Source organism: Schistocerca serialis, chromosome 9, assembly GCF_023864345.2.
Source record: "Schistocerca serialis cubense isolate TAMUIC-IGC-003099 chromosome 9, iqSchSeri2.2, whole genome shotgun sequence".
Classification (NCBI taxonomy): domain Eukaryota; kingdom Metazoa; phylum Arthropoda; class Insecta; order Orthoptera; family Acrididae; genus Schistocerca; species Schistocerca serialis.
This window is the reverse complement of record NC_064646.1, coordinates 182,360,693-182,381,001: the sequence shown is the minus strand read 5'-3', so window position 1 is coordinate 182,381,001 and position 20,309 is coordinate 182,360,693. Positions and strand designations below refer to the sequence as shown.

Below are 20,309 nucleotides of genomic sequence, written 5' to 3'. Positions count from 1 at the left end.
ACAGCAGAAGTTAGTTGTGGCGGCACCTACCAACATTTTTCAGAACTACTGCTTAAATATGGTACTTAACTTCCTACAGCAGTGTTGTCGACACTGACTGTGAGGTATGGTGGGAAAGAAAGGGGGTGTATCAGCTGCTGGTTCTAGGCAGCAAGTGAGAGAGCGACTGGTAGATGATATGTTTGGAAGCAACGTTCTCACATCAGTATAGAAGTGAAATCAAACATGTATTTGGGAAAAAAAGCTGTGTTCTTAGGTCCCGTAGTAACCACCACATAGAAAAATCACAATACATTTGGAAAGAACAGCCAAATATTTACAACAACAAACATACAAATTTAACAGCATTAGGATTATAAGCAAAAACAGGTTGTGAAGATAAAAATTAATGTAACAATTTTTTTGTTTATTTTATTTCTTCTTGCACTATGAAAATGCAGGTGATCAATAAATGGCATAAATTTATTATAGTTACAGTGCTAAGGTTTTAGACAGATACTTTGTCAATAAAACAATTTGTAACTTTGATTACTCAGAATATATTAAAAATAAGTTTTTCTTGAGAAACCTCTTAAAAAAGGGGGGGGGGTGTTCATATTACATTCAGGGTTGTTTTATACTCGGGTAAATACATTAACTTGTGACTTCCAGTTCATGTTGTTATCAATGTAAACACTTCACAATTTAGTATTTAAAAGAGATCTACGGATGAATAAAGCTACTACTGCTACTACTATGTTTCCGTTATTGTATTAACTTCATGCCTTATTTCCAATAGTGTGGTCAGGCGCTGTTGTGTTCATTGTATTTTATCCAAATTCAATGACAGTCCATTTGCAGGTTACCTATTATTTTCAAGAAAATTTTGTTTAAGTACTGAAGTTTCTTCATTAGACTTGACTATAGTAGGAAAATACTTGCACCTTCAGCAAAGAGAACTATTTTTGCTTCTTGGAAGTATGGTGGCAAATCATTGTATCATGTCCACAACCATAAAGAATTCTTAAGCCTTTCTTATTTTGTTGTGTTTGTTGTGGAGTCCTTTTAGTTTTGGACTGAACTACAAAAATAATTTGTGAGAAATCTGCTCTTTCAGGCCCCAGTTGGACCCTGGCAGTCGACACAGGGAAAAACGGAGAAAGCATCACAAGAGTATGAGACGACATTCAAGTGAAGGTAGTATTAGTTCATAACAGTGCCAGGCCATTCAAGGAAGGCTGGTGTGGGTAAAAGTCTTTTGGCAAAATAGGACTGTTATCAATTAATTAAGGAAAACAGTGGTAGTCAGCAGTGCAGTTGCAGCCATTTTGAGAGAATCAGTTTGCTCTCACTTGGTCCCATGCTTATCTTTTGGTGTGTGATATTCTTCCATAATAACACACATTTTAAGCATGAAGATGTTCGCTACTTGCACACAATATTGGTACAAGACAAGTTATGAGGCACTATTGAGTTCTGTGTGCAGTTTATGAAGTGTGTTTATGGAAGAAGTGCAAAAAGAACTTCAGGTTGGTGGTTTACATATACCATCATTCATTCAAATGTACAAATGGAAATGGAGGGAAGATTTTGTATGTGTTGAAAAGCATCTTTGTATTTACGTGTGAACTCTATGACAGTTTTTGCACAAGACACAGTCTGCAAGTACTGTCTCCCTTGCCAGATATAGTTTGTCTGAATTTTGTTGTTTGCCATGTACTTCTGGAAATATGAAAGATTTGTAATTTTTATTCTCATGAAGTGTACAGCTGTCTTATATTGTTTATATTGGATATTAGTTGACAGAATAATAAATTTTTTCATGTTTTACAAACTAATTTTTTTTCCCGAATCTTGTTTCCCTATATCATGAAAATGTAGTTTTCACAAGTCAAAGTCTTAGTAAAAACTGCATTTATTAAATGCTGTCATGAAAGGTAATATGTTCCCTTACATTTTATGGAAAATATTGGAGGAATAATTGTTTTGAATTATTTCACATTTTAATGACCAAACTTTGCAAAATAATTAAAATTGTTTGTAAAAAAGTCATATTGAAATCCAGAGTAAAAAAAAAAAAAAAAAAAAAAAAGGTGGGTGATGTTTGAATGTGGTTAAGCATTTTAAGTGAGCAAGTTCAGGGTGGGGCAGGGAATTATGCTTAATTTTAAGTTGGTACTGTGAAGGAAGGTGGGGATGGGCTCCAGTGTCACAGTGGCAGTGGACATTTATGATGGTACTACTATAAGGGTGCCAGCTATTATGTTCAGCTGCAATAATTACAGATTTCCTCCAATAATTACAACTTTATGAATGACAGGGCAAAAAATTAAGATGTTGCGATTTTTTGTTGATTTATAATTGTAAGCGTATAAAGTGATCAAAAGAATGCACAAGAGAAAATCATTCCTTACAACTTGAATTCTCAACAATGTTTCTTTTCACATTTTTCATAAACTGTTGGTGTACTTGTTGTTATCTGCCCCTCATAGAATTTGATTACACCATATGCCATGTATGATATATATCACCTCACTCGTTATGATGTGTAACCAGGTATGAAGTGGTGTGTTTTGTGCAGTTGTTACCTTTACTAGTCACATGATGACTCTTCCTGGCGAGCTCCTGCACGGGTGTGTCTGTTCTGTTGTAATGACAAATTGGTGTCAAACTCTGTTTAGTGAATAATGTGTGTGTGTGTGTGTGTGTGTGTGTGTGTGTGTGTGGCACATTAACAAGTGTTTGTTGAGGAAATGTTTGGGAAGATTGAGAAATAAACAGTGAAGTGATTATTTCTGGTGCAGCAAAATGTGTGCAGTGACAATACTGGGAGTAGTGATGTTTCCAGAATGAGATTTTCACTCTGCAGTGGAGTGTGTGCTGATATGAAACTTCCTGACAGATTAAAACTGTTTGCCGGACCGAGACTCGAACTCGGGACCTTTGCCTTTTGCGGGCAAGTGCTCTACCAACTGAGCTACCCGAGGCCGACTCACGACCTGTCCTCACAGCTTCAATTCTGCCAGTGAAAATCTCATTCTGGAAACATCCCCTAGACTGTGGCTAAGCCATGTCTCCACAGTACCCTTTCTTCCATGAGTGCTAGTTCTGCAGGGTTTGCAGAAGAGCTTCTGTGAAGTTTGGAAGGTAGGAGATGAGGTACTGGCAGAATTGAAGCTGTGAGGACGGGTTGTGAGTCGCGCTCGGGTAGCTCAGTTGGTAGAGCACTTGCCTATGAAAGGCAAAGGTCCCGAGTTCGAGTCTTGGTCCAGCACACGGTTTTAATCTGTCAGGAAGTTTCAGTAGTGATGATGTAAAGGAACCAAGAATTATTCAAAAATTTAGGGGGGAATAAGTGAAAGTATGGCCCTGTTCACTGCATACCTCCAAATCTGATGCACATATGTTTTGTAGCATGTTTGGCTGAAATTTTTCATTTGCGCGTGGTAGAAGAGACGATTTTTGCACACACGTGGCTGGATACAGTGATGCTGAGGGATATGAACAAGAATTTAACAATTTTTCCTAAATCCTCAGAAGATAACAGTTTGGTAACAAGTGCAGAGTCAGTATGTATGACATTCCTTGTTGAGCGCAATGTTAGCAACCTTTAGCAAGCAGTGACCATGCAGGACATTTATTTAAAAAATGTTTCGTGATTCATAAATAGCCTCCAAGTATGGTTGTGCGAGATTAAAAATAGGAGTGCTAGTTAAGTGTGGCTTTTACAATTGAGGAAAAGGTAACGAAGTTAATTAAGTCCCAACCCTTTGCCCTGGCAACAGACAGCAGTAATGGTATGAGTGACAAAAAGCTCTACCCAGTAGTTGTCACTTTTTTATGCCGAAACTATGCAGATTTCAACCATAATTCTCTCTATTCAAGAATCTAATGACAGTACAGGAAAAGAAATATTCGGAGTTTTGGATAATGAACTAAAGAAGAGGAGGAGTCCATGGGACAATTATGTGGGTGTTACATGTGACAATGCAAGTACTGCGACTGGTGTTTCCAAAGGTATATGTTCCTTTATTTGCAAAGAAAATGCTACTATTGATGTGCAAGGCTGTGCTTATCTTGTGCACGTAGCTGCCCAAAGGGCTGTAATGATCTTGTAAATATTAATATTGAACAGTTTCTAATTGGCATTTCTTATTACTTGCTAAAGAGTTCGAAGAGGCAAAAGGTTTAAAGATATGTCAGCAACTCTTCGTTGAAAAGCCACAAAAAATATTGAAGTATATTTGTACTAGGTGGTTGTCTCCGCTACAGTGTGTATTAAGGCTCTTAGAACAGTGGAACACATTAAAAGGTTTTCTTCTTTGAATAGCATTTTGATTAGACCGTCTCAAAATTTCTACAAGTTAAGGCTTAGTTTGAAAATCCATCTACTAAGTTTTATCTTTTATTTCTCAGCTCCATTCTTCAACTTTTCAATTCAAATGTAGTCCTCCAAACAGAGGCCCCACTTATTCATATAAACTTCTTTCAAAATCAAATGATTTTTTCAGTGATTGCTTTGTTCGCCCTATGAGAGCATCCTCAGTTTATAGGACAGTAATTTCCTTCGTGTGAAATTTGGGTCTGTTAAGGTATAGAAAAGTGACAGTGAGTTGATCATTGGGGCAAGCACTAGTGCTTACATGAAGGAACTTTCTCTAGATGAAATGAAATTGAAAAAAAAAATTTATTTCAATGTCAGACTGCTCTATACAAAATGGTGAGTACATTGTCAACAAATGGCCAGTGAAAGACAAGTTCCTATAGCATGCTGAAGTTGCTGATGTTTTCCGGTGAAACTCTGAGTTTTTCATCTATAGAATATATGATTGACAGTTTCTTAACATTCTATCATCAGAAAAAATAGAATCTTTTGAAACAGAGCTCAGTTGTTACCAATTTGATGCATTATCTTTTGAAAAGGATGAGGGGGCTGACAGAATTTGGTATGAGATTTCAAAACTCCCTGATGATGGATCGGGAATAAGAAAGTGCGATGCTTCAGGAATAAGAAAGTGACCTTCACTGAGTAAACTAATGATGACTGTTCTTCTGGTACTTTATAGTAATTTCCCATTGGAAAGAGTTTTTCATTTGGTGAGGAAGAACAAGACAGAATTTCATGCTAATATGAACACACAGCTGAAAGCACTCTGTTAGTGCATAAGATGCATATGGTTTCAAAACAAAAAGCATGTCACGAGTGTACTTTTAACAAACAGAAGCTGCTAGCTGCCAAGGGGGAAACTAGAGTATTCCATTCAAAAAACTGAACCTTCAACTTCTACTTCAGAGATGTAGTGCAAATCTGAGATGATGTGAAAAACTAGCAAGTAAGAAGAAGAAGAAGAAGAAGAAGAGGGGGGGGGGGGGGGGGAAGAGAGAGAGAGAGAGAGAGAGAGAGAGAGAGAGAGAGAGAGAGAGAGAGAGAGAGAGAGAGACTGACTGTATATATTAGTCTTTGAACAGCATTTGTTGCAATTCTGTGTTTGTTTTTCAGTGATTTCCGATTTAAAGATGCATCAAGATGTCCTACAATTATGCTCCCCCACCCTCGACCTCACCTACACTGTCCGGCACATTACTAATTGGCTTTCTTAAAAGTTTGCATCTCTGCTGCTGTTAGTTGCAGACATGGCATGGTTGAACAAACTACGTGCTTTTGCTGTTGAAACCTGTTTTTCCAAAAAGTAGTCTGTTCTTGCAGTACAGTATGCTATGTGTACTTGATATCAAATTCCCCTCAAAACCAACTACGAAACAATTTGATTTGTGTAAATAACATTCATTGATATGGCAGCGAGTTGGAGCACAGAGGACTGCTAGAATTCCTGTAAACATTGAGCGTGTAAGGTGGTCAGTGTTACAGTCCACCTAGACTTTCTGCTTCCAAGCATGCATCATCGCTCCCACTGTCTAGCCCTACTGTGCATCAGATTGTCCACGAAGACTTCCAATTTCATCTGTATAAAATGGTGATTGCTCAAGAACTGTCACAACAGGACTGGCAAAATGGACGACAAGGCCGTAAAGATTTGATAAAATGTTCCTCAAGACATTCACATTTTCTTCAGTTATGAGGCACACTTTCATATTTGTGGATGTGTTAATAAACAGTATATGCGTTATTGAAGTTGTGTGAATCTTGGGGAAATTTATGACAGATCTCTCCACAGTGATAAAGTCACAATTTTGTGTGCAGTCAGTGATGAGGAAGTCATTGGACCTTTCTTTTTTTCTTTTAAGGTGAACAACCATGCTGTTGCCATCAATAGTGATCGGTATGTGAACATGACCCAAAACTGTTCTGGACAACAGCTTCAACAAATGCTTATGAGGCTCTTTTGAGTTCAGCAGGATGGTGCTATGGCCCACAGTGGTTGACATTCAGTGGTTGTTTTGGGTGTAATCTGTGCCAGTTGTTTGATCTCACAGCACAGCAACATTCTGTGGCTTGCATGCTTGCCTGATTCAAGTTTGTGTGACTTCTTTCTTTGGGGTTATCTCAAAGATGAAGTTTATAAACACTGCTCGAGGACCCTGGGAGCCTTGAAGGAAGCTGTGAACCTTGAAATAGGCCGTATGCCACAACAGATGTTCCATAGAATGATGCAGAACCTTAGAAATCAGCTGCATCTGTGCAATGACAAGGGACATCAATTGCATGATTTGATGTAAAAAACTTAATATTATTAAACTTCCAAATGTAATGTACTGATGTAATGAATAAATGTTTTCTAGCATTTGTAGTTTTTCTTTTAATTTATTATCTTTTATAGTTAGTGGTAATTCCCTGCTCCATTTTATATATTAAATCAACGTAAATAGATAAAGATGACTGACACAGACAAAGGATAGAGATGGCTGTGTTGGGGACTGGGATCTCATTGTTCCCAAGTATAGTTTCCTTGTGTTAGGCATCTAATAGTCTGTGGAAGGTAGCAGAAATATAGACCTAAAGCAGGACTGTATCTTCATGAGATAGGATTGAAAAATGTAGGGGAAGATGTATTCAGGGTTTAAGTAAGAAAAACCCCATCACAAAAAGAGAGTGAAATTGATGTTGCAAGGCGTACAAGCATTGATTCAACATTGGAGAATGAAAGAGAGAAGCAGCCAAAAGAAAGAAAAGACAGGAAGAATTGCTGCAATGTATAAGAGGCAAAAAGTGTGATAATGGGCATGTGAATTGGCATAGTATGTGCCAGCAAAGAATGTGGAAAAAAAGAAGATAGTCTGCAAGTGGAGGCATTTGTGCACATTCGGCTTAATTGGTGGTAGAACCAATAATATTCTTTATCTTAATGTTTCTATCAAGCATTTAGCTTAAAGCAAACCATTGATTCATTCACAAACTTGGCAAGGAGTTATTTTTTTGGTATCCCTGCTGTAAAGGTGATGAAAAGTATTATTGTCAGCTGGACTAAAGGGAATTGTGGATCATGTATTTACAGCAGGACAGAACTCCAGCACACTTTGCTAATCAAATGCATGAGTTCCTTGAACAAATTTGAGGCTTCTGGACTGGACATTGTTCAGCAACATCTCCAGTCTCACTGAAATGGTCAGCATGAAGCCCAGACCATACTATACCAGAGAACTTATTATGGGGAATAATTGAGTTCCATGCAGTTCAGTGTTTGCACAAGACTAGCAAAGAATTGAGCAAAAGTATTGAAGAATCCTTTCAAAAAAAGTAACTCATGAGATACTCAGCAAAATGGGAAGGAGTTTTTGGAAATGCACAGATCTGTATACAAGGTATGGCGACACCCAAATGTACACTCCTGGAAATTGAAATAAGAACACCGTGAATTCATTGTCCCAGGAAGGGGAAACTTTATTGACACATTCCTGGGGTCAGATACATCACATGATCACACTGACAGAACCACAGGCAAATAGACACAGGCAATAGAGCATGCACAATGTCGGCACTAGTACAGTGTATATCCACCTTTCGCAGCAATGCAGGCTGCTATTCTCCCATGGAGACGATCGTAGAGATGCTGGATGTAGTCCTGTGGAACGGCTTGCCATGCCATTTCCACCTGGCGCCTCAGTTGGACCAGCGTTCGTGCTGGACGTGCAGACCGCGTGAGACGACGCTTCATCCAGTCCCAAACATGCTCAATGGGGGACAGATCCGGAGATCTTGCTGGCCAGGGTAGTTGACTTACACCTTCTAGAGCACGTTGGGTGGCACGGGATACATGCGGACGTGCATTGTCCTGTTGGAACAGCAAGTTCCCTTGCTGGTCTAGGAATGGTAGAACGATGGGTTCGATGACGGTTTGGATGTACCGTGCACTATTCAGTGTCCCCTCGACGATCACCAGTGGTGTACGGCCAGTGTAGGAGATCGCTCCCCACACCATGATGCCGGGTGTTGGCCCTGTGTGCCTCGGTCGTATGCAGTCCTGATTGTGGCGCTCACCTGCACGGCGCCAAACACGCATACGACCATCATTGGCACCAAGGCAGAAGCGACTCTCATCGCTGAAGACGACACGTCTCCATTCGTCCCTCCATTCACGCCTGTCGCGACACCACTGGAGGCGGGCTGCACGATGTTGGGGCGTGAGCGGAAGACGGCCTAACGGTGTGCGGGACCGTAGCCCAGCTTCATGGAGACGGTTGCGAATGGTCCTCGCCGATACCCCAGGAGCAATAGTGTCCCTAATTTGCTGGGAAGTGGCGGTGCGGTCCCCTACGGCACTGCGTAGGATCCTACGGTCTTGGCGTGCATCCGTGCGTCGCTGCGGTCCGGTCCCAGGTCGACGGGCACGTGCACCTTCCGCCGACCACTGGCGACAACATCGATGTACTGTGGAGACGTCACACACCACGTGTTGAGCAATTCGGCGGTACATCCACCCGGCCTCCCGCATGCCCACTATACGCCCTCGCTCAAAGTCCGTCAACTGCACATACGGTTCACGTCCACGCTGTCGCGGCATGCTACCAGTGTTAAAGACTGCGATGGAGCTCCGTATGCCACGGCAAACTGGCTGACACTGACGGCGGCGGTGCACAAATGCTGCGCAGCTAGCGCCATTTGACGGCCAACACCGTGGTTCCTGGTGTGTCCGCTGTGCCGTGCGTGTGATCATTGCTTGTACAGCCCTCTCGCAGTGTCCGGAGCAAGTATGGTGGGTCTGACACACTGGTGTCAATGTGTTCTTTTTTCCATTTCCAGGAGTGTATTTTCTGTACACATTTATATGTAAGTACTCCAGTATATAGTATAAAGTTAAAACGTAAGTATGTGAGGACCTTTCAGTGGCAATGTACAAGCACCATTGGTGCTAAAATCTTCTCATTCTTCTAGCAATGTCAAGTGGTTAGATATCCATAAACTTCTGTCTTGGTGCTTCTCAGCCATTGTCAAGTGGCAACTCATTACTATGTGGTTGCTGGCCTTGCTCTTATGTAACCATGATATTGGTGGCAGTATCTCTGGTGCTCAGTGCAACACATTATAAGGCAATGTTTTTTTCCTATATGTACCATGCCTACTTTAACTCTTGGGATGGCAGAGTTCATCATACTCGCAGGCAGAGGTGAAGTCCCCAGCAGTGCAATAGACTTTTTGAAACTATCTATATGGTGATTGAGGTTAAGATCCCAGGTCTCTCACACTGTAGCTGTTCAACCTGGTGGGTCCTCATTTGTGAGTAATTGACAAAAAAAAGTTGGAATTTTGTGTGATTCTCAATAGCATTTAAAAAAGTTTGAATATATAGTCCGGTTGTGTGGGATGATGGATAGGATAACAGCTTCAGATGTAGGAAGTTACGGTGTCGAATCTTGTCAAGTGCAGTAATTTTTATTTTCAAATATTTATTGGAATTACTATGCTCATTATTTTTAATTCAGTTAATTGGTCTAAATGTCATTTTTTAATTTCTATTCCTTTGTCACATTATTTTCATCACTATGAACGTTTTCATTTGTTTCATTTTTTCTTTATATCATTCTTTTTTCCAGTTGTAAGTTTTGTGAATATGAATTTAGTTATCTACATCTACTATAATATTCAATTATTTGAAAATTCTGATCTATCACTTCGTGAAAAATGTATTTTCGTTACCAGATATGCAATTTTTTGTACAATAATCGTCATACATACATTTAAAACATAACCTAAATACCTACTGCACTATGGACAAAATTACGCAGATGGAAATTTAGATGAAAGACAGGTTTATTTGTAAACCAAAATTCAAGCAAACTGACTATAGATGTAATAGACGCAATAATGTGGACAAATAAATAGGATGATAAAACAAAAGAAATTAAATCAAAATAATACATAAAATTAATTAAAAACACATGAACAGATATTTAAAGTGGTGAAAGAATGATAGGTAGAAAAATGAGAGCAAGGGAAGAAGTTAATATTATGACTAAAATTGTGTGACAAATGAATGGAATTAAAAGATTATATTTGGATCAATTAACTGAATAAAAATGGTGATCTAAGTCATTCCAATAAAGATTTAAAAATAAAAAAAAAAAAAATTACTGTATCTGCCGAGATTCGATCCCACAACCTCCTGCATTTGAAACTGTTATACTATCCATTATGCGATGCAGCCAGACCATACAAAATTTTTGTGCTACTGACTGTCACACAAAATTCTGAATTCCCCAATTCTCCCCCCCCCCCCCCCCCCCCCCCTTCTTCATCAATTACTTGCAAAGAAAGCCGATCAGGGTGAATGGCTGCAGTGTGTGATACATAGAATCTTAACCTACATCACCATATAGGTAATTTCAAAAAGCCGACCACACCACTGTGGATCTGTCCTTGTCAGTTGCACGCCTATGCATATTTTGAAAACTATCCCAGAAACCATTATCCCTTGTGATGATAAAGGTGTCTTTAAATGCAGTTTTATGTCCGTTTCACAAAGTGTGTTCTGCTACCATCAATTTTTTTGGTTAATGTAGTCCCAGACACCACCATTCAATCTTGTACTGTGTTATGTGTAGGGTGTACATGACTTGATGCTGTCGGCACTCTTACCAAGAGCTCAGGACCTATATCTTCTTTTACAGACCTCATGAGTTGCTGTATTGTAGGCAGAAATTGAAAGACTTGACTTGAAATTATTGTATGGCATTTTTGGCATGGGGACCCCAGGTGGGTATTGGGAGGAGGGGGAGGGGGGAGGTGTATTTGGCTATCTTCTGGTGCAACTCTCTATTTGATGTCACTTTGGCGACATGGTGTACGGCGATTGAAGACTGACTTGATATAGTGTCTTTTCAGGAGGCAAGTAATCCATCCTGTCACTGAAACACAGAATGGTAAAGATACCAGCTTCTTACAATCCTTGGATGTGATCTGCTTGTGGATATCACCCACAATTGTGTGTGGTATTTGGTGACTGGTGTAGCTATTTTCAGTGGGAGACTTCGTAGGTGTCTCATTTGTGGCAGCAACTTTTCAACATCTGATCTACTCACATTTGAAGTACTAGTGTCCTTAAAATAATGTCCATTTGGGTCAGTGACTATACCAATCTGTATTAGTAGCTTTTCTGTGTATGCTGTGGTTATGACTTCCATTAAGTTTTTGACTAACGATGACATTAAGGAAGGCTTACACAAAATATTTTTGCATCATCATAACAAACTTGATGTGGTCTTAAATCTTATTGCCAATTCTTCACACCTTTATGGCCAGATCATGAAAGTATTATTGACACAGTGGCAAAAATAACTCAGTTTTACTGGAGCTGTGTTCAAAACGATGTCTGAACAGGTTAGCTATGGTTAAAGTTAATGGGCTCCTCATTGCAGCGCTGTCCATCTGAAATAAATACTCCCCACTGTACAAAAAAAGTAAGACAATGTCAGTGTTTGCTTGAAAAGATCCATCACTCAAGTATTGAAAAGCAGGGAGAACAGGTCTGTGGAGTCTTTGATGGGAACGTGTGAATAATTTGACTGTTGCAACTGGTGATATTCTTTATGTGACATCTGAAGTGATCCACATAACAAGTAAACAAACTGTCAAGATATTTTGCCAGTCTGTACACAGGTGGCGCGAAGATGTCCATTTCTTGTGTATTGGGTGATCAAAAAGTCAGTATAAATTTGAAAACTTAATAAACCACTGAATAATGTACACTCCTGGAAATGGAAAACAGAACACATTGACACCGGTGTGTCAGACCCACCATACTTGCTCCGGACACTGCGAGAGGGCTGTACAAGCAATGATCACACGCACGGCACAGCGGACACACCAGGAACCGCGGTGTTGGCCGTCGAATGGCGCTAGCTGCGCAGCATTTGTGCACCGCCGCCGTCAGTGTCAGCCAGTTTGCCGTGGCATACGGAGCTCCATCGCAGTCTTTAACACTGGTAGCATGCCGCGACAGCGTGGACGTGAACCGTATGTGCAGTTGACGGACTTTGAGCGAGGGCGTATAGTGGGCATGCGGGAGGCCGGGTGGACGTACCGCCGAATTGCTCAACACGTGGGGCGTGAGGTCTCCACAGTACATCGATGTTGTCGCCAGTGGTCGGCGGAAGGTGCACATGCCCGTCGACCTGGGACCGGACCGCAGCGACGCACGGATGCACGCCAAGACCGTAGGATCCTACGCAGTGCCGTAGGGGACCGCACCGCCACTTCCCAGCAAATTAGGGACACTGTTGCTCCTGGGGTATCGGCGAGGACCATTCGCAACCGTCTCCATGAAGCTGGGCTACGGTCCCGCACACCGTTAGGCCGTCTTCCGCTCACGCCCCAACATCGTGCAGCCCGCCTCCAGTGGTGTCGCGACAGGCGTGAATGGAGGGACGAATGGAGACGTGTCGTCTTCAGCGATGAGAGTCGCTTCTGCCTTGGTGCCAATGATGGTCGTATGCGTGTTTGGCGCCGTGCAGGTGAGCGCCACAATCAGGACTGCATACGACCGAGGCACACAGGGCCAACACCCGGCATCATGGTGTGGGGAGCGATCTCCTACACTGGCCGTACACCACTGGTGATCGTCGAGGGGACACTGAATAGTGCACGGTACATCCAAACCATCATCGAACCCATCGTTCTACCATTCCTAGACCGGCAAGGGAACTTGCTGTTCCAACAGCACAATGCACGTCCGCATGTATCCCGTGCCACCCAACGTGCTCTAGAAGGTGTAAGTCAACTACCCTGGCCAGCAAGATCTCCGGATCTGTCCCCCATTGAGCATGTTTGGGACTGGATGAAGCGTTGTCTCACGCGGTCTGCACGTCCAGCACGAACGCTGGTCCAACTGAGGCGCCAGGTGGAAATGGCATGGCAAGCCGTTCCACAGGACTACATCCAGCATCTCTACGATCGTCTCCATGGGAGAATAGCAGCCTGCATTTCTGCGAAAGGTGGATATACACTGTACTAGTGCCGACATTGTGCATGCTCTGTTGCCTGTGTCTATGTGCCTGTGGTTCTGTCAGTGTGATCATGTGATGTATCTGACCCCAGGAATGTGTCAATAAAGTTTCCCCTTCCTGGGACAATGAATTCACGGTGTTCTTATTTCAATTTCCAGGAGTGTAGTTAGCGAGGTAAAAATGGACACGCATGCTTGAAATGACATGAGGTTTTATTAGAACCAAAAAAAACCATTATCGGGCCTTTTTTCTTCGAGGAAATGCGTGATTCTGGTTGTGTAACTGCTACCGTGACGGGTGAGAGGTACGCCGATATGTTACAGAATCACATCATCCCCAGCCTGGCTGATAAACACCTGCTGGAAGGTACGATGTTTATGCAGGATGGCGCTCCACCCCATGTTGCTAGATGCGTGAAAGATCTCTTGCGCGCGTCGTTTGGTGATGACAGTGTGCTCAGCCACCATTTTCGACATGCTTGGCCTCCCACGTCCCCAGACCTCAGTCCATGCGATTATTGGCTTTGGGGTTACCCGAAGTCGCAAGTGTATCATGATCGACCGACATCTCTAGGGATGCTGAAAGACAACATCTGACGCCAATGCCTCACCATGACTCCAGACATGCTTTACAGTGCTGTTCGTAACATTATTCCTCGACTACAGCTATTGTTGAGGAATGATGGTGGACATGTTGAGCATTTCCTGTAAAGAACATCATCTTTGCTTTGTCTTACTTTGTTATGCTAATTATTGCTATTCTGATCAGATGAAGTGCCATCTGTCAGACATTTTTTGAACTTTTGTATTTTTTTGCTTCTAATAAAACCCCATGTCATTCCAAGCATGTGTGTCAATTTGTACCTCTATCTACATTATTTTGTGGTTTATTCAGTTTTCAAATTTATACTGACTTTTTGATCACCCAGTGTATTTGACAAGCTATGTAACGTTGTACACTTGAAAGAGACCTGGAGGCAGTGGAAGGTTTCAGATTTATTATGTAATGGTGAGAAAGAGTTTTTGTAACCAGATTTTAAACTGTAAGACATTTCCAGGGACAGATGTGGTCTCTGACCACAATTTATGGTTATGAACTGTAGACTAAAACTGAAGAAATTGCAAAAAGGGAGGAAATTAAGGAGATGGGACCTGGATGAGTTGAAAGAACCAGAGGTGGTTGAGAGTTTCAGAGTGAGCACTAGGCAATGATTGACAAGACCAAAGGAAAGGAATACAGTAGAATACAAAAGGGGAGCTTTGACAGGTGAAATAAGTAAGGCATCAGAGGGTCAAATCAGTAAAAAGACGAGGCCTAGTAGAAATCCTTGGGTAATACATGAGACACTGAATTTAATTGTTGAAAAGAGAAAATATAAAAACACGGTAAATGAAGCAAGCAAAAAGGAATACAAACATTTAAAACATCAGATTGACAGTGTCTAAGCAGGAACGGCTAGAGAACAAATGTAAGGATTTGAAAGTGTGTATCACTAGGGGAAAGATACATATTGCCTACAGGAGATAAGAGAAGCATCTGTTTGAATATCAAGAGCTCAGATGGAAAACCAGTCCTAAGCAAAGGAGCAAAAGCTGAAAGATTGAAGGAGTAAAACCAAGATACGTACAAAAAATTATGTAACATTTGTTATTTCGCACCAATGGTGTGTTGGAGCAAAATTCAGTTGGTATCCCTGCACACATGTGCATGTTTAATGTGTAACTGCCAGAAGTTTCATTGTTGTATGTCTGTTAGTTTTTGTTCAGTGCTGTACTGAGTAGAATGTCGTGTCGCACAGTTTGCAAATTTCGAGATGGCAGAGTGAGAGGAGGTACACTACATTAGAATTTGTGTGAAACTCAAGAAACCTTTACAGAGACACGCTAAATGATGCAGGAAGCCTACGGTGATGAGCTGTACTTGGTGTTACGAATGTTTCACGTGGTTAAAAATTGTCAGACGAACGTTAAAGATGACACTCGTTCAGGATGCCCTTTGACATCTACTGATGACACTAATGTCAGGAAAGTCAGTAAAATTGTAGATGGCTATTGAAGACTGACCAAGAGATTGCAGAAGAACGTAACATTACAGTTGGATCATGTCATGAAATCCTGACAGAATCTTGGAATGCATCATGGTGCTGCCAAGTTTGTCCCAGGGCTCATGAATCAACACGAGAAAGACCTTCACCTAGCAACCTGTGAACAGGTTTTGGATTGTGCAAAACTGTAAACAAGATGTTCCTTTAGAGAATCACAACTGGTGACGAGACATGGATCTACGGTTATGGTGTTGAGACCAAGGTTCAGTGTTCACAATGGGTTGAGAAAGATTCTCCAAGACCAAAGAAAGCTTGTCAGGTCAGGTCAAATGTCAAAGCCATGCTGATAGTTTTCTTTGACTTCAAAGGATTAGTTCATCCTGAGTTTGTGCCACAAGGACAAACTGTTAATTGATGGTAGTATTGGGACGTGTTGCGATGCCTGCGAGAAAATGTGAGAAGGGATTGGCCTTATGGGAACAGGATATGAATAGCAGTATATGGAATAAACTGTCCCCACTGATATCTACACATACATATAGTTCGACAATTATAATACACGTGCATAGAGTTCAAGGTATAAGAACAGATGGAATGAACGTGGCGGCTCGGATGAGCGACACGAGTCCCAAAGATTAATGTTGTCTATGGTTGATATGACCTATCGATGCCACACAGCCCCCTCCCTCCGCAGTACGGAGTACCGCATGTGAGTCTCGAGGGAAGACCATGAGGGCATTGACGCTGTTGGTGATTGTACAAGTGGTAGATGTACAACCGGGACCTCCACCCCGACCAGGGAGGGGTGTGGAGGCAGAGGGACAGGAGGCAGGTCCACCTTGAAGTCGTTAAGCCAGTGAGGACAGACAATGCGGTGGATGGCGGGGTGTAGGTGTGGCAAGCCCGGATGCTAATTGAGCCGTCTGTCGAGATGAAGGCACAAATTGTCGTTGGGTCACACTCACGAGGTAGGGTGAGGCTACGCACAACACTGACATTTAACTGTTTATTGGGTGGCGGGGCCACTGTGTCTGCGAGCAGAATGACGATTGAAATGTCGTCCAAGCGGTGTGGGGGTATGTTGCAGAGCAGGGTGATTATGGGAGAGGGTGTCTCCATAGTCGATGAGGTAGCAGCGAAATCCACACACTGGGTGGAGGGTGATGTGTCTGAGAAACACACGAAAGGCGACAGGGAGGCGTCTGGTGAACAAAACGGCTTGGTGGCTCGAGGAGAAACATTGTCAGACTCCACGGTGGGAGAGTCGTTAGGAGAATCAGACTGAGCCAGAAGAGGAATATTGGGGTCCTCGAATGATGGTTTGAGTCGGTATAACGAAACAGTTTGCGGACTGTCTTTGATGATGATGTCGAAAGTTGTATCATCCCACCGGAGGACTTTAAATGGGCTGAGATAAGGTGGTTGCAGAGGTTATCAGACTGGATCATCTCTCAGCATTACATGGGAGCAAGTGTTGAGAGTGGTTGGCACATGTGTGTCCGCCGGGGAGTGGCTGATAGGTGGGTGCAGGCTGCATGTTTGAAGTGGGTGCGCATGCGACTTATGAAATCCAGGGAGGGGGGGGGAGTCTTCAGGTACTTGAGGCTGAATGAGTTCCCCTGGTAGGACAGGGTTCTCCCCAACAACAAATTCTGAGATAGTTCCCTGTAAGTCGGGCTTGAAAGTTGAATGGAGGCCGAGCAATACCCATGGAAGTGCTTCGGACCAGAGGCAGTCGTGGCACCTGAGCGCCATTTTTACAGTGCGGTGCCACTGTTCCACTAACCCGTTGCTTTGTGGGTGGTAGGCTATGGTGTGAATTTTTTTAATGCCACAGGCTTTACATAAAATGGTGAACAGGGAACACACAAACTGCCGACCCTGGTCGGTGGTGATGGTGGTCGGACAACCAAACCTAGCAATGCATGAGGAGATAAAACCCTTGGCAACGGTCTCGGCAGTGATGTTAGGTAAGATTACTCCCTCTACTCAGCAGGACGTGCAGTTAATCGTGGATAAAATGTACAGGATCTGTGGCCCTCTGACGGTGGAAGAGGACCGATAAGATCAATATGTACATCACAAAATCGTCCTCGGGGGATGTCGAACTTGCCCAGTGGTGGGGTGGTGTGGCAGCTGATTTTGTTGCTTTGGCAGGGAACGCAGCTGCGTGGCCAGATCTGACAGTACCATTTTATATTTTTCCAAACAAAACACTCGGAGATGAGCTGTGTAGTGGCACAGACGCCAAGGTGAGCGAGGTTTGCAGAGCGTCAAAGGCCTTCCGGCACAGGGGAGGGTGGGAGTAATGGGTGTAAGGTACCAGTAGAAGAGTTGCACCACACCTTGTCCACAACGGCGGGGAGTTTAGCTTTAGTAAACACAAGGGATGTTTAAGGGTCCATGAGAAGAGCTTGAGATTCCTCGTCGGAGGCTTGTAGGGCGGCCAGGTTGGATAAGTCAATGATGTGTGAAATAGCATTGATCTGCGAAAAAAAATCTGTGGCGATGTTGTCTGTGCCTTTGATGTAGTGAACATCGGTTGTGAATTGGGAGACTAGATCAAAGTGACGGAAACGCCAAGGATGTGGGTCATCGGCGGGGGGGGGGGGGGGGTCATTGCAGAAAGTGTCTGTGAGAGATTTGTGATCCATGAGGATGAAGAACGAGCTACCCTCCATGTCGGGGCATAAGTGTTTGATGGCCTCATGGACCGCAAGGAGTTCTGTATCGAAAGCGGTGTATTTCTTCTGAGTGTTGATAGTTTTTTAGAGAAGAAATGAAGAGGGTAAACCGTGTCTGCCTTGCATTGCTGTAGTACTGCTCCCATTGTCATGTCACTGGAATCCGTAGTGATGAACAACTCAGCTGAGGGGTCGGGGTGGGGGGCAAGTGTCTTGGCATGAGCTAAAGAAGTCTTTAATGCATTGAAAGCCAGCCGGCCGGAGTGGCCGAGCGGTTCTAGGCGCTACAGTCTGGAACCGTGCGACCGCTACGGTCGCAGGTTCGAATCCTGCCTCGGGCTTGGATGTGTGTGATGTCCGTAGGTTAGTTAGGTTTAAGTAGTTCTAAGTTCTAGGGGACTGATGACCTCAGAAGTTAAATCCCATAGTGCTCAGAGCCATTTGAACCATTGAAAGCCTCCAGCATAGGTGCTGTCCAGCAAATGGGTTTGAGTCCTGAAGTCTGTTTACCCGACAGTTGAGTCTGTCAGTGGGGCCTGCACGGTGGTGGCAGAAGGTAGGTGATGACGGTAGTAATTTATTGTGCCCAGGAAACGTTGGAGTTCTTTGTAAGTAGCCGGGGGCGGCAGTGAAGTGATGATGATGATGATGATAATGATGATGATGCACGCGAGATTTGAGAGGCTGTATTCTATAGTTGAAGACGGCGTAACTCAAGAATGTGGTGGAATGCTGACACAACTGGAATTTTTCTTTGTTGACCTCGACGCCATTGGAGCTCAACTTCTGGAGGACCATGTTCCTCAGCTGACTTGCTGAAAATAAGTATGTCATCCAGATATGCGAGGCAAAACTTGAACTGTCATAAGATGGAGTCAATGAAATGCTGCCACGTTTGCGCCGCATTTTTTAGGCCGAATGGCATGAAGTTGTATTGGAACAAACCAAGCTCTGTGATAATAGTGATAATAGCTGTTTCAGGGATGTCATCTGGCACTACAGGAATCTGGTGGCAGGCACGTTTACAATCAATAACACTGAAGATTGTAGAACCCGATAACATATGAGTGAAATCATTTATGTTAGACACAGGGTAATTGTCCATGACAGTACAAGTGTTTAAACGTTTTTAGTTGCTGCACATTTGGAAAGAACCATCATGTTTGAGGACGAGGTGGATCAGTGAAGACCAGTTGCTGTCTGACGGTTGCAGGATACCTGCCTGCAAAAGTTCGTTAATTTACTGCCAAGCTGTGTGCAACTTAATAGGGTTGAGGCGTCTAACCTTGTGCCTAATAGGAGGGCTGGCATTGGTAACTATCTAGTGTGTCGTTCCGTCAGTGATGGAAGAAACTGAGAACTGCACACGAGACTGATCAGTGTCCTGATCCTTAGTTTTTGGATGGGTAGGGCGAGACGAGGCGTAGCCGTTAGTGCAAGTGGGAAAAGGCAGCATGAAAGTCACATGTCTAGTACGTGAGCACGGCGTGCGCTTGTTTGGAGAGTGCAGCGGCGTGCGGAGCAGGTTGGAATGTGCGGTGACTGTCTGCTGTCAACCTTGCACTTGGTACCCAGTGCAGGCGAGAGTGGCGTTGGCATCACACGTGGAACAGTAATGGCCGCCGAGTCATGTGGCTGGCGCATGAGAGTGGGGGAATGTTTATCAACATGCGGGACAGCTGCTCGCATGGTGGGCGTGGTTGTATCGCAAGCACGACTGTTATTAGAAGCTCTGTCTGACACATATGGCAGTGAATGTGGCGAGCGCGTCGAGGATGCGGAGTCTACTGGATGTGAATTGTCACACGCGATTAATGTTTTTGGACTAACCTGTTGAGTGTCCGAGCTGGTGTCTGCTGGAGAAACACAATTAGGTGTTCGGACTGTGGACTGCAGTTTCAGCAGCGAGGTACGAGTCATGATGAGCTCGTTGTAAGTGTGTGCTATTCGTTGTTTCAGCTTGTTGTTTTCCCGGTGGAGTTGTGCCGCCAAGTTGTATTCTGACAGTAGGTTAGTGACGCAGGTCACAATGTCACCTGCAAGGGTTGAGCATTCGTTTACCATCTCACATATCGCGAGAGAAACAGGACGTGGACCATAAGTGCAGGAGCACAGCATCTGAGTATTAGTGGGATGGTGTAGCACTAAGCCCTGAACTACATTTGGAGAGAGTTTGTAATGGGACAGAAAACAGATACCGAGAA

General features: G+C 43.2%; 1 protein-coding gene across 3 annotated transcripts in view; it reads left to right on the top strand.

The window, feature by feature from the left end:
- Positions 1 to 1,809, top strand: part of LOC126419823 (splicing factor, suppressor of white-apricot homolog) — a 161,813-nt gene extending 160,004 nt beyond the window's left edge. For all 3 annotated transcript variants that reach the window (XM_050087055.1, XM_050087053.1, XM_050087054.1), the window contains exon 15: positions 1,097 to 1,809. In XM_050087055.1, coding sequence (XP_049943012.1) covers positions 1,097 to 1,193 — 97 coding nt within the window. In that variant the 3' untranslated portion in view covers positions 1,194 to 1,809. The remainder of the gene's footprint in view (positions 1 to 1,096) is intronic.
- The last annotated feature ends 18,500 nt before the right edge of the window (positions 1,810 to 20,309 follow it).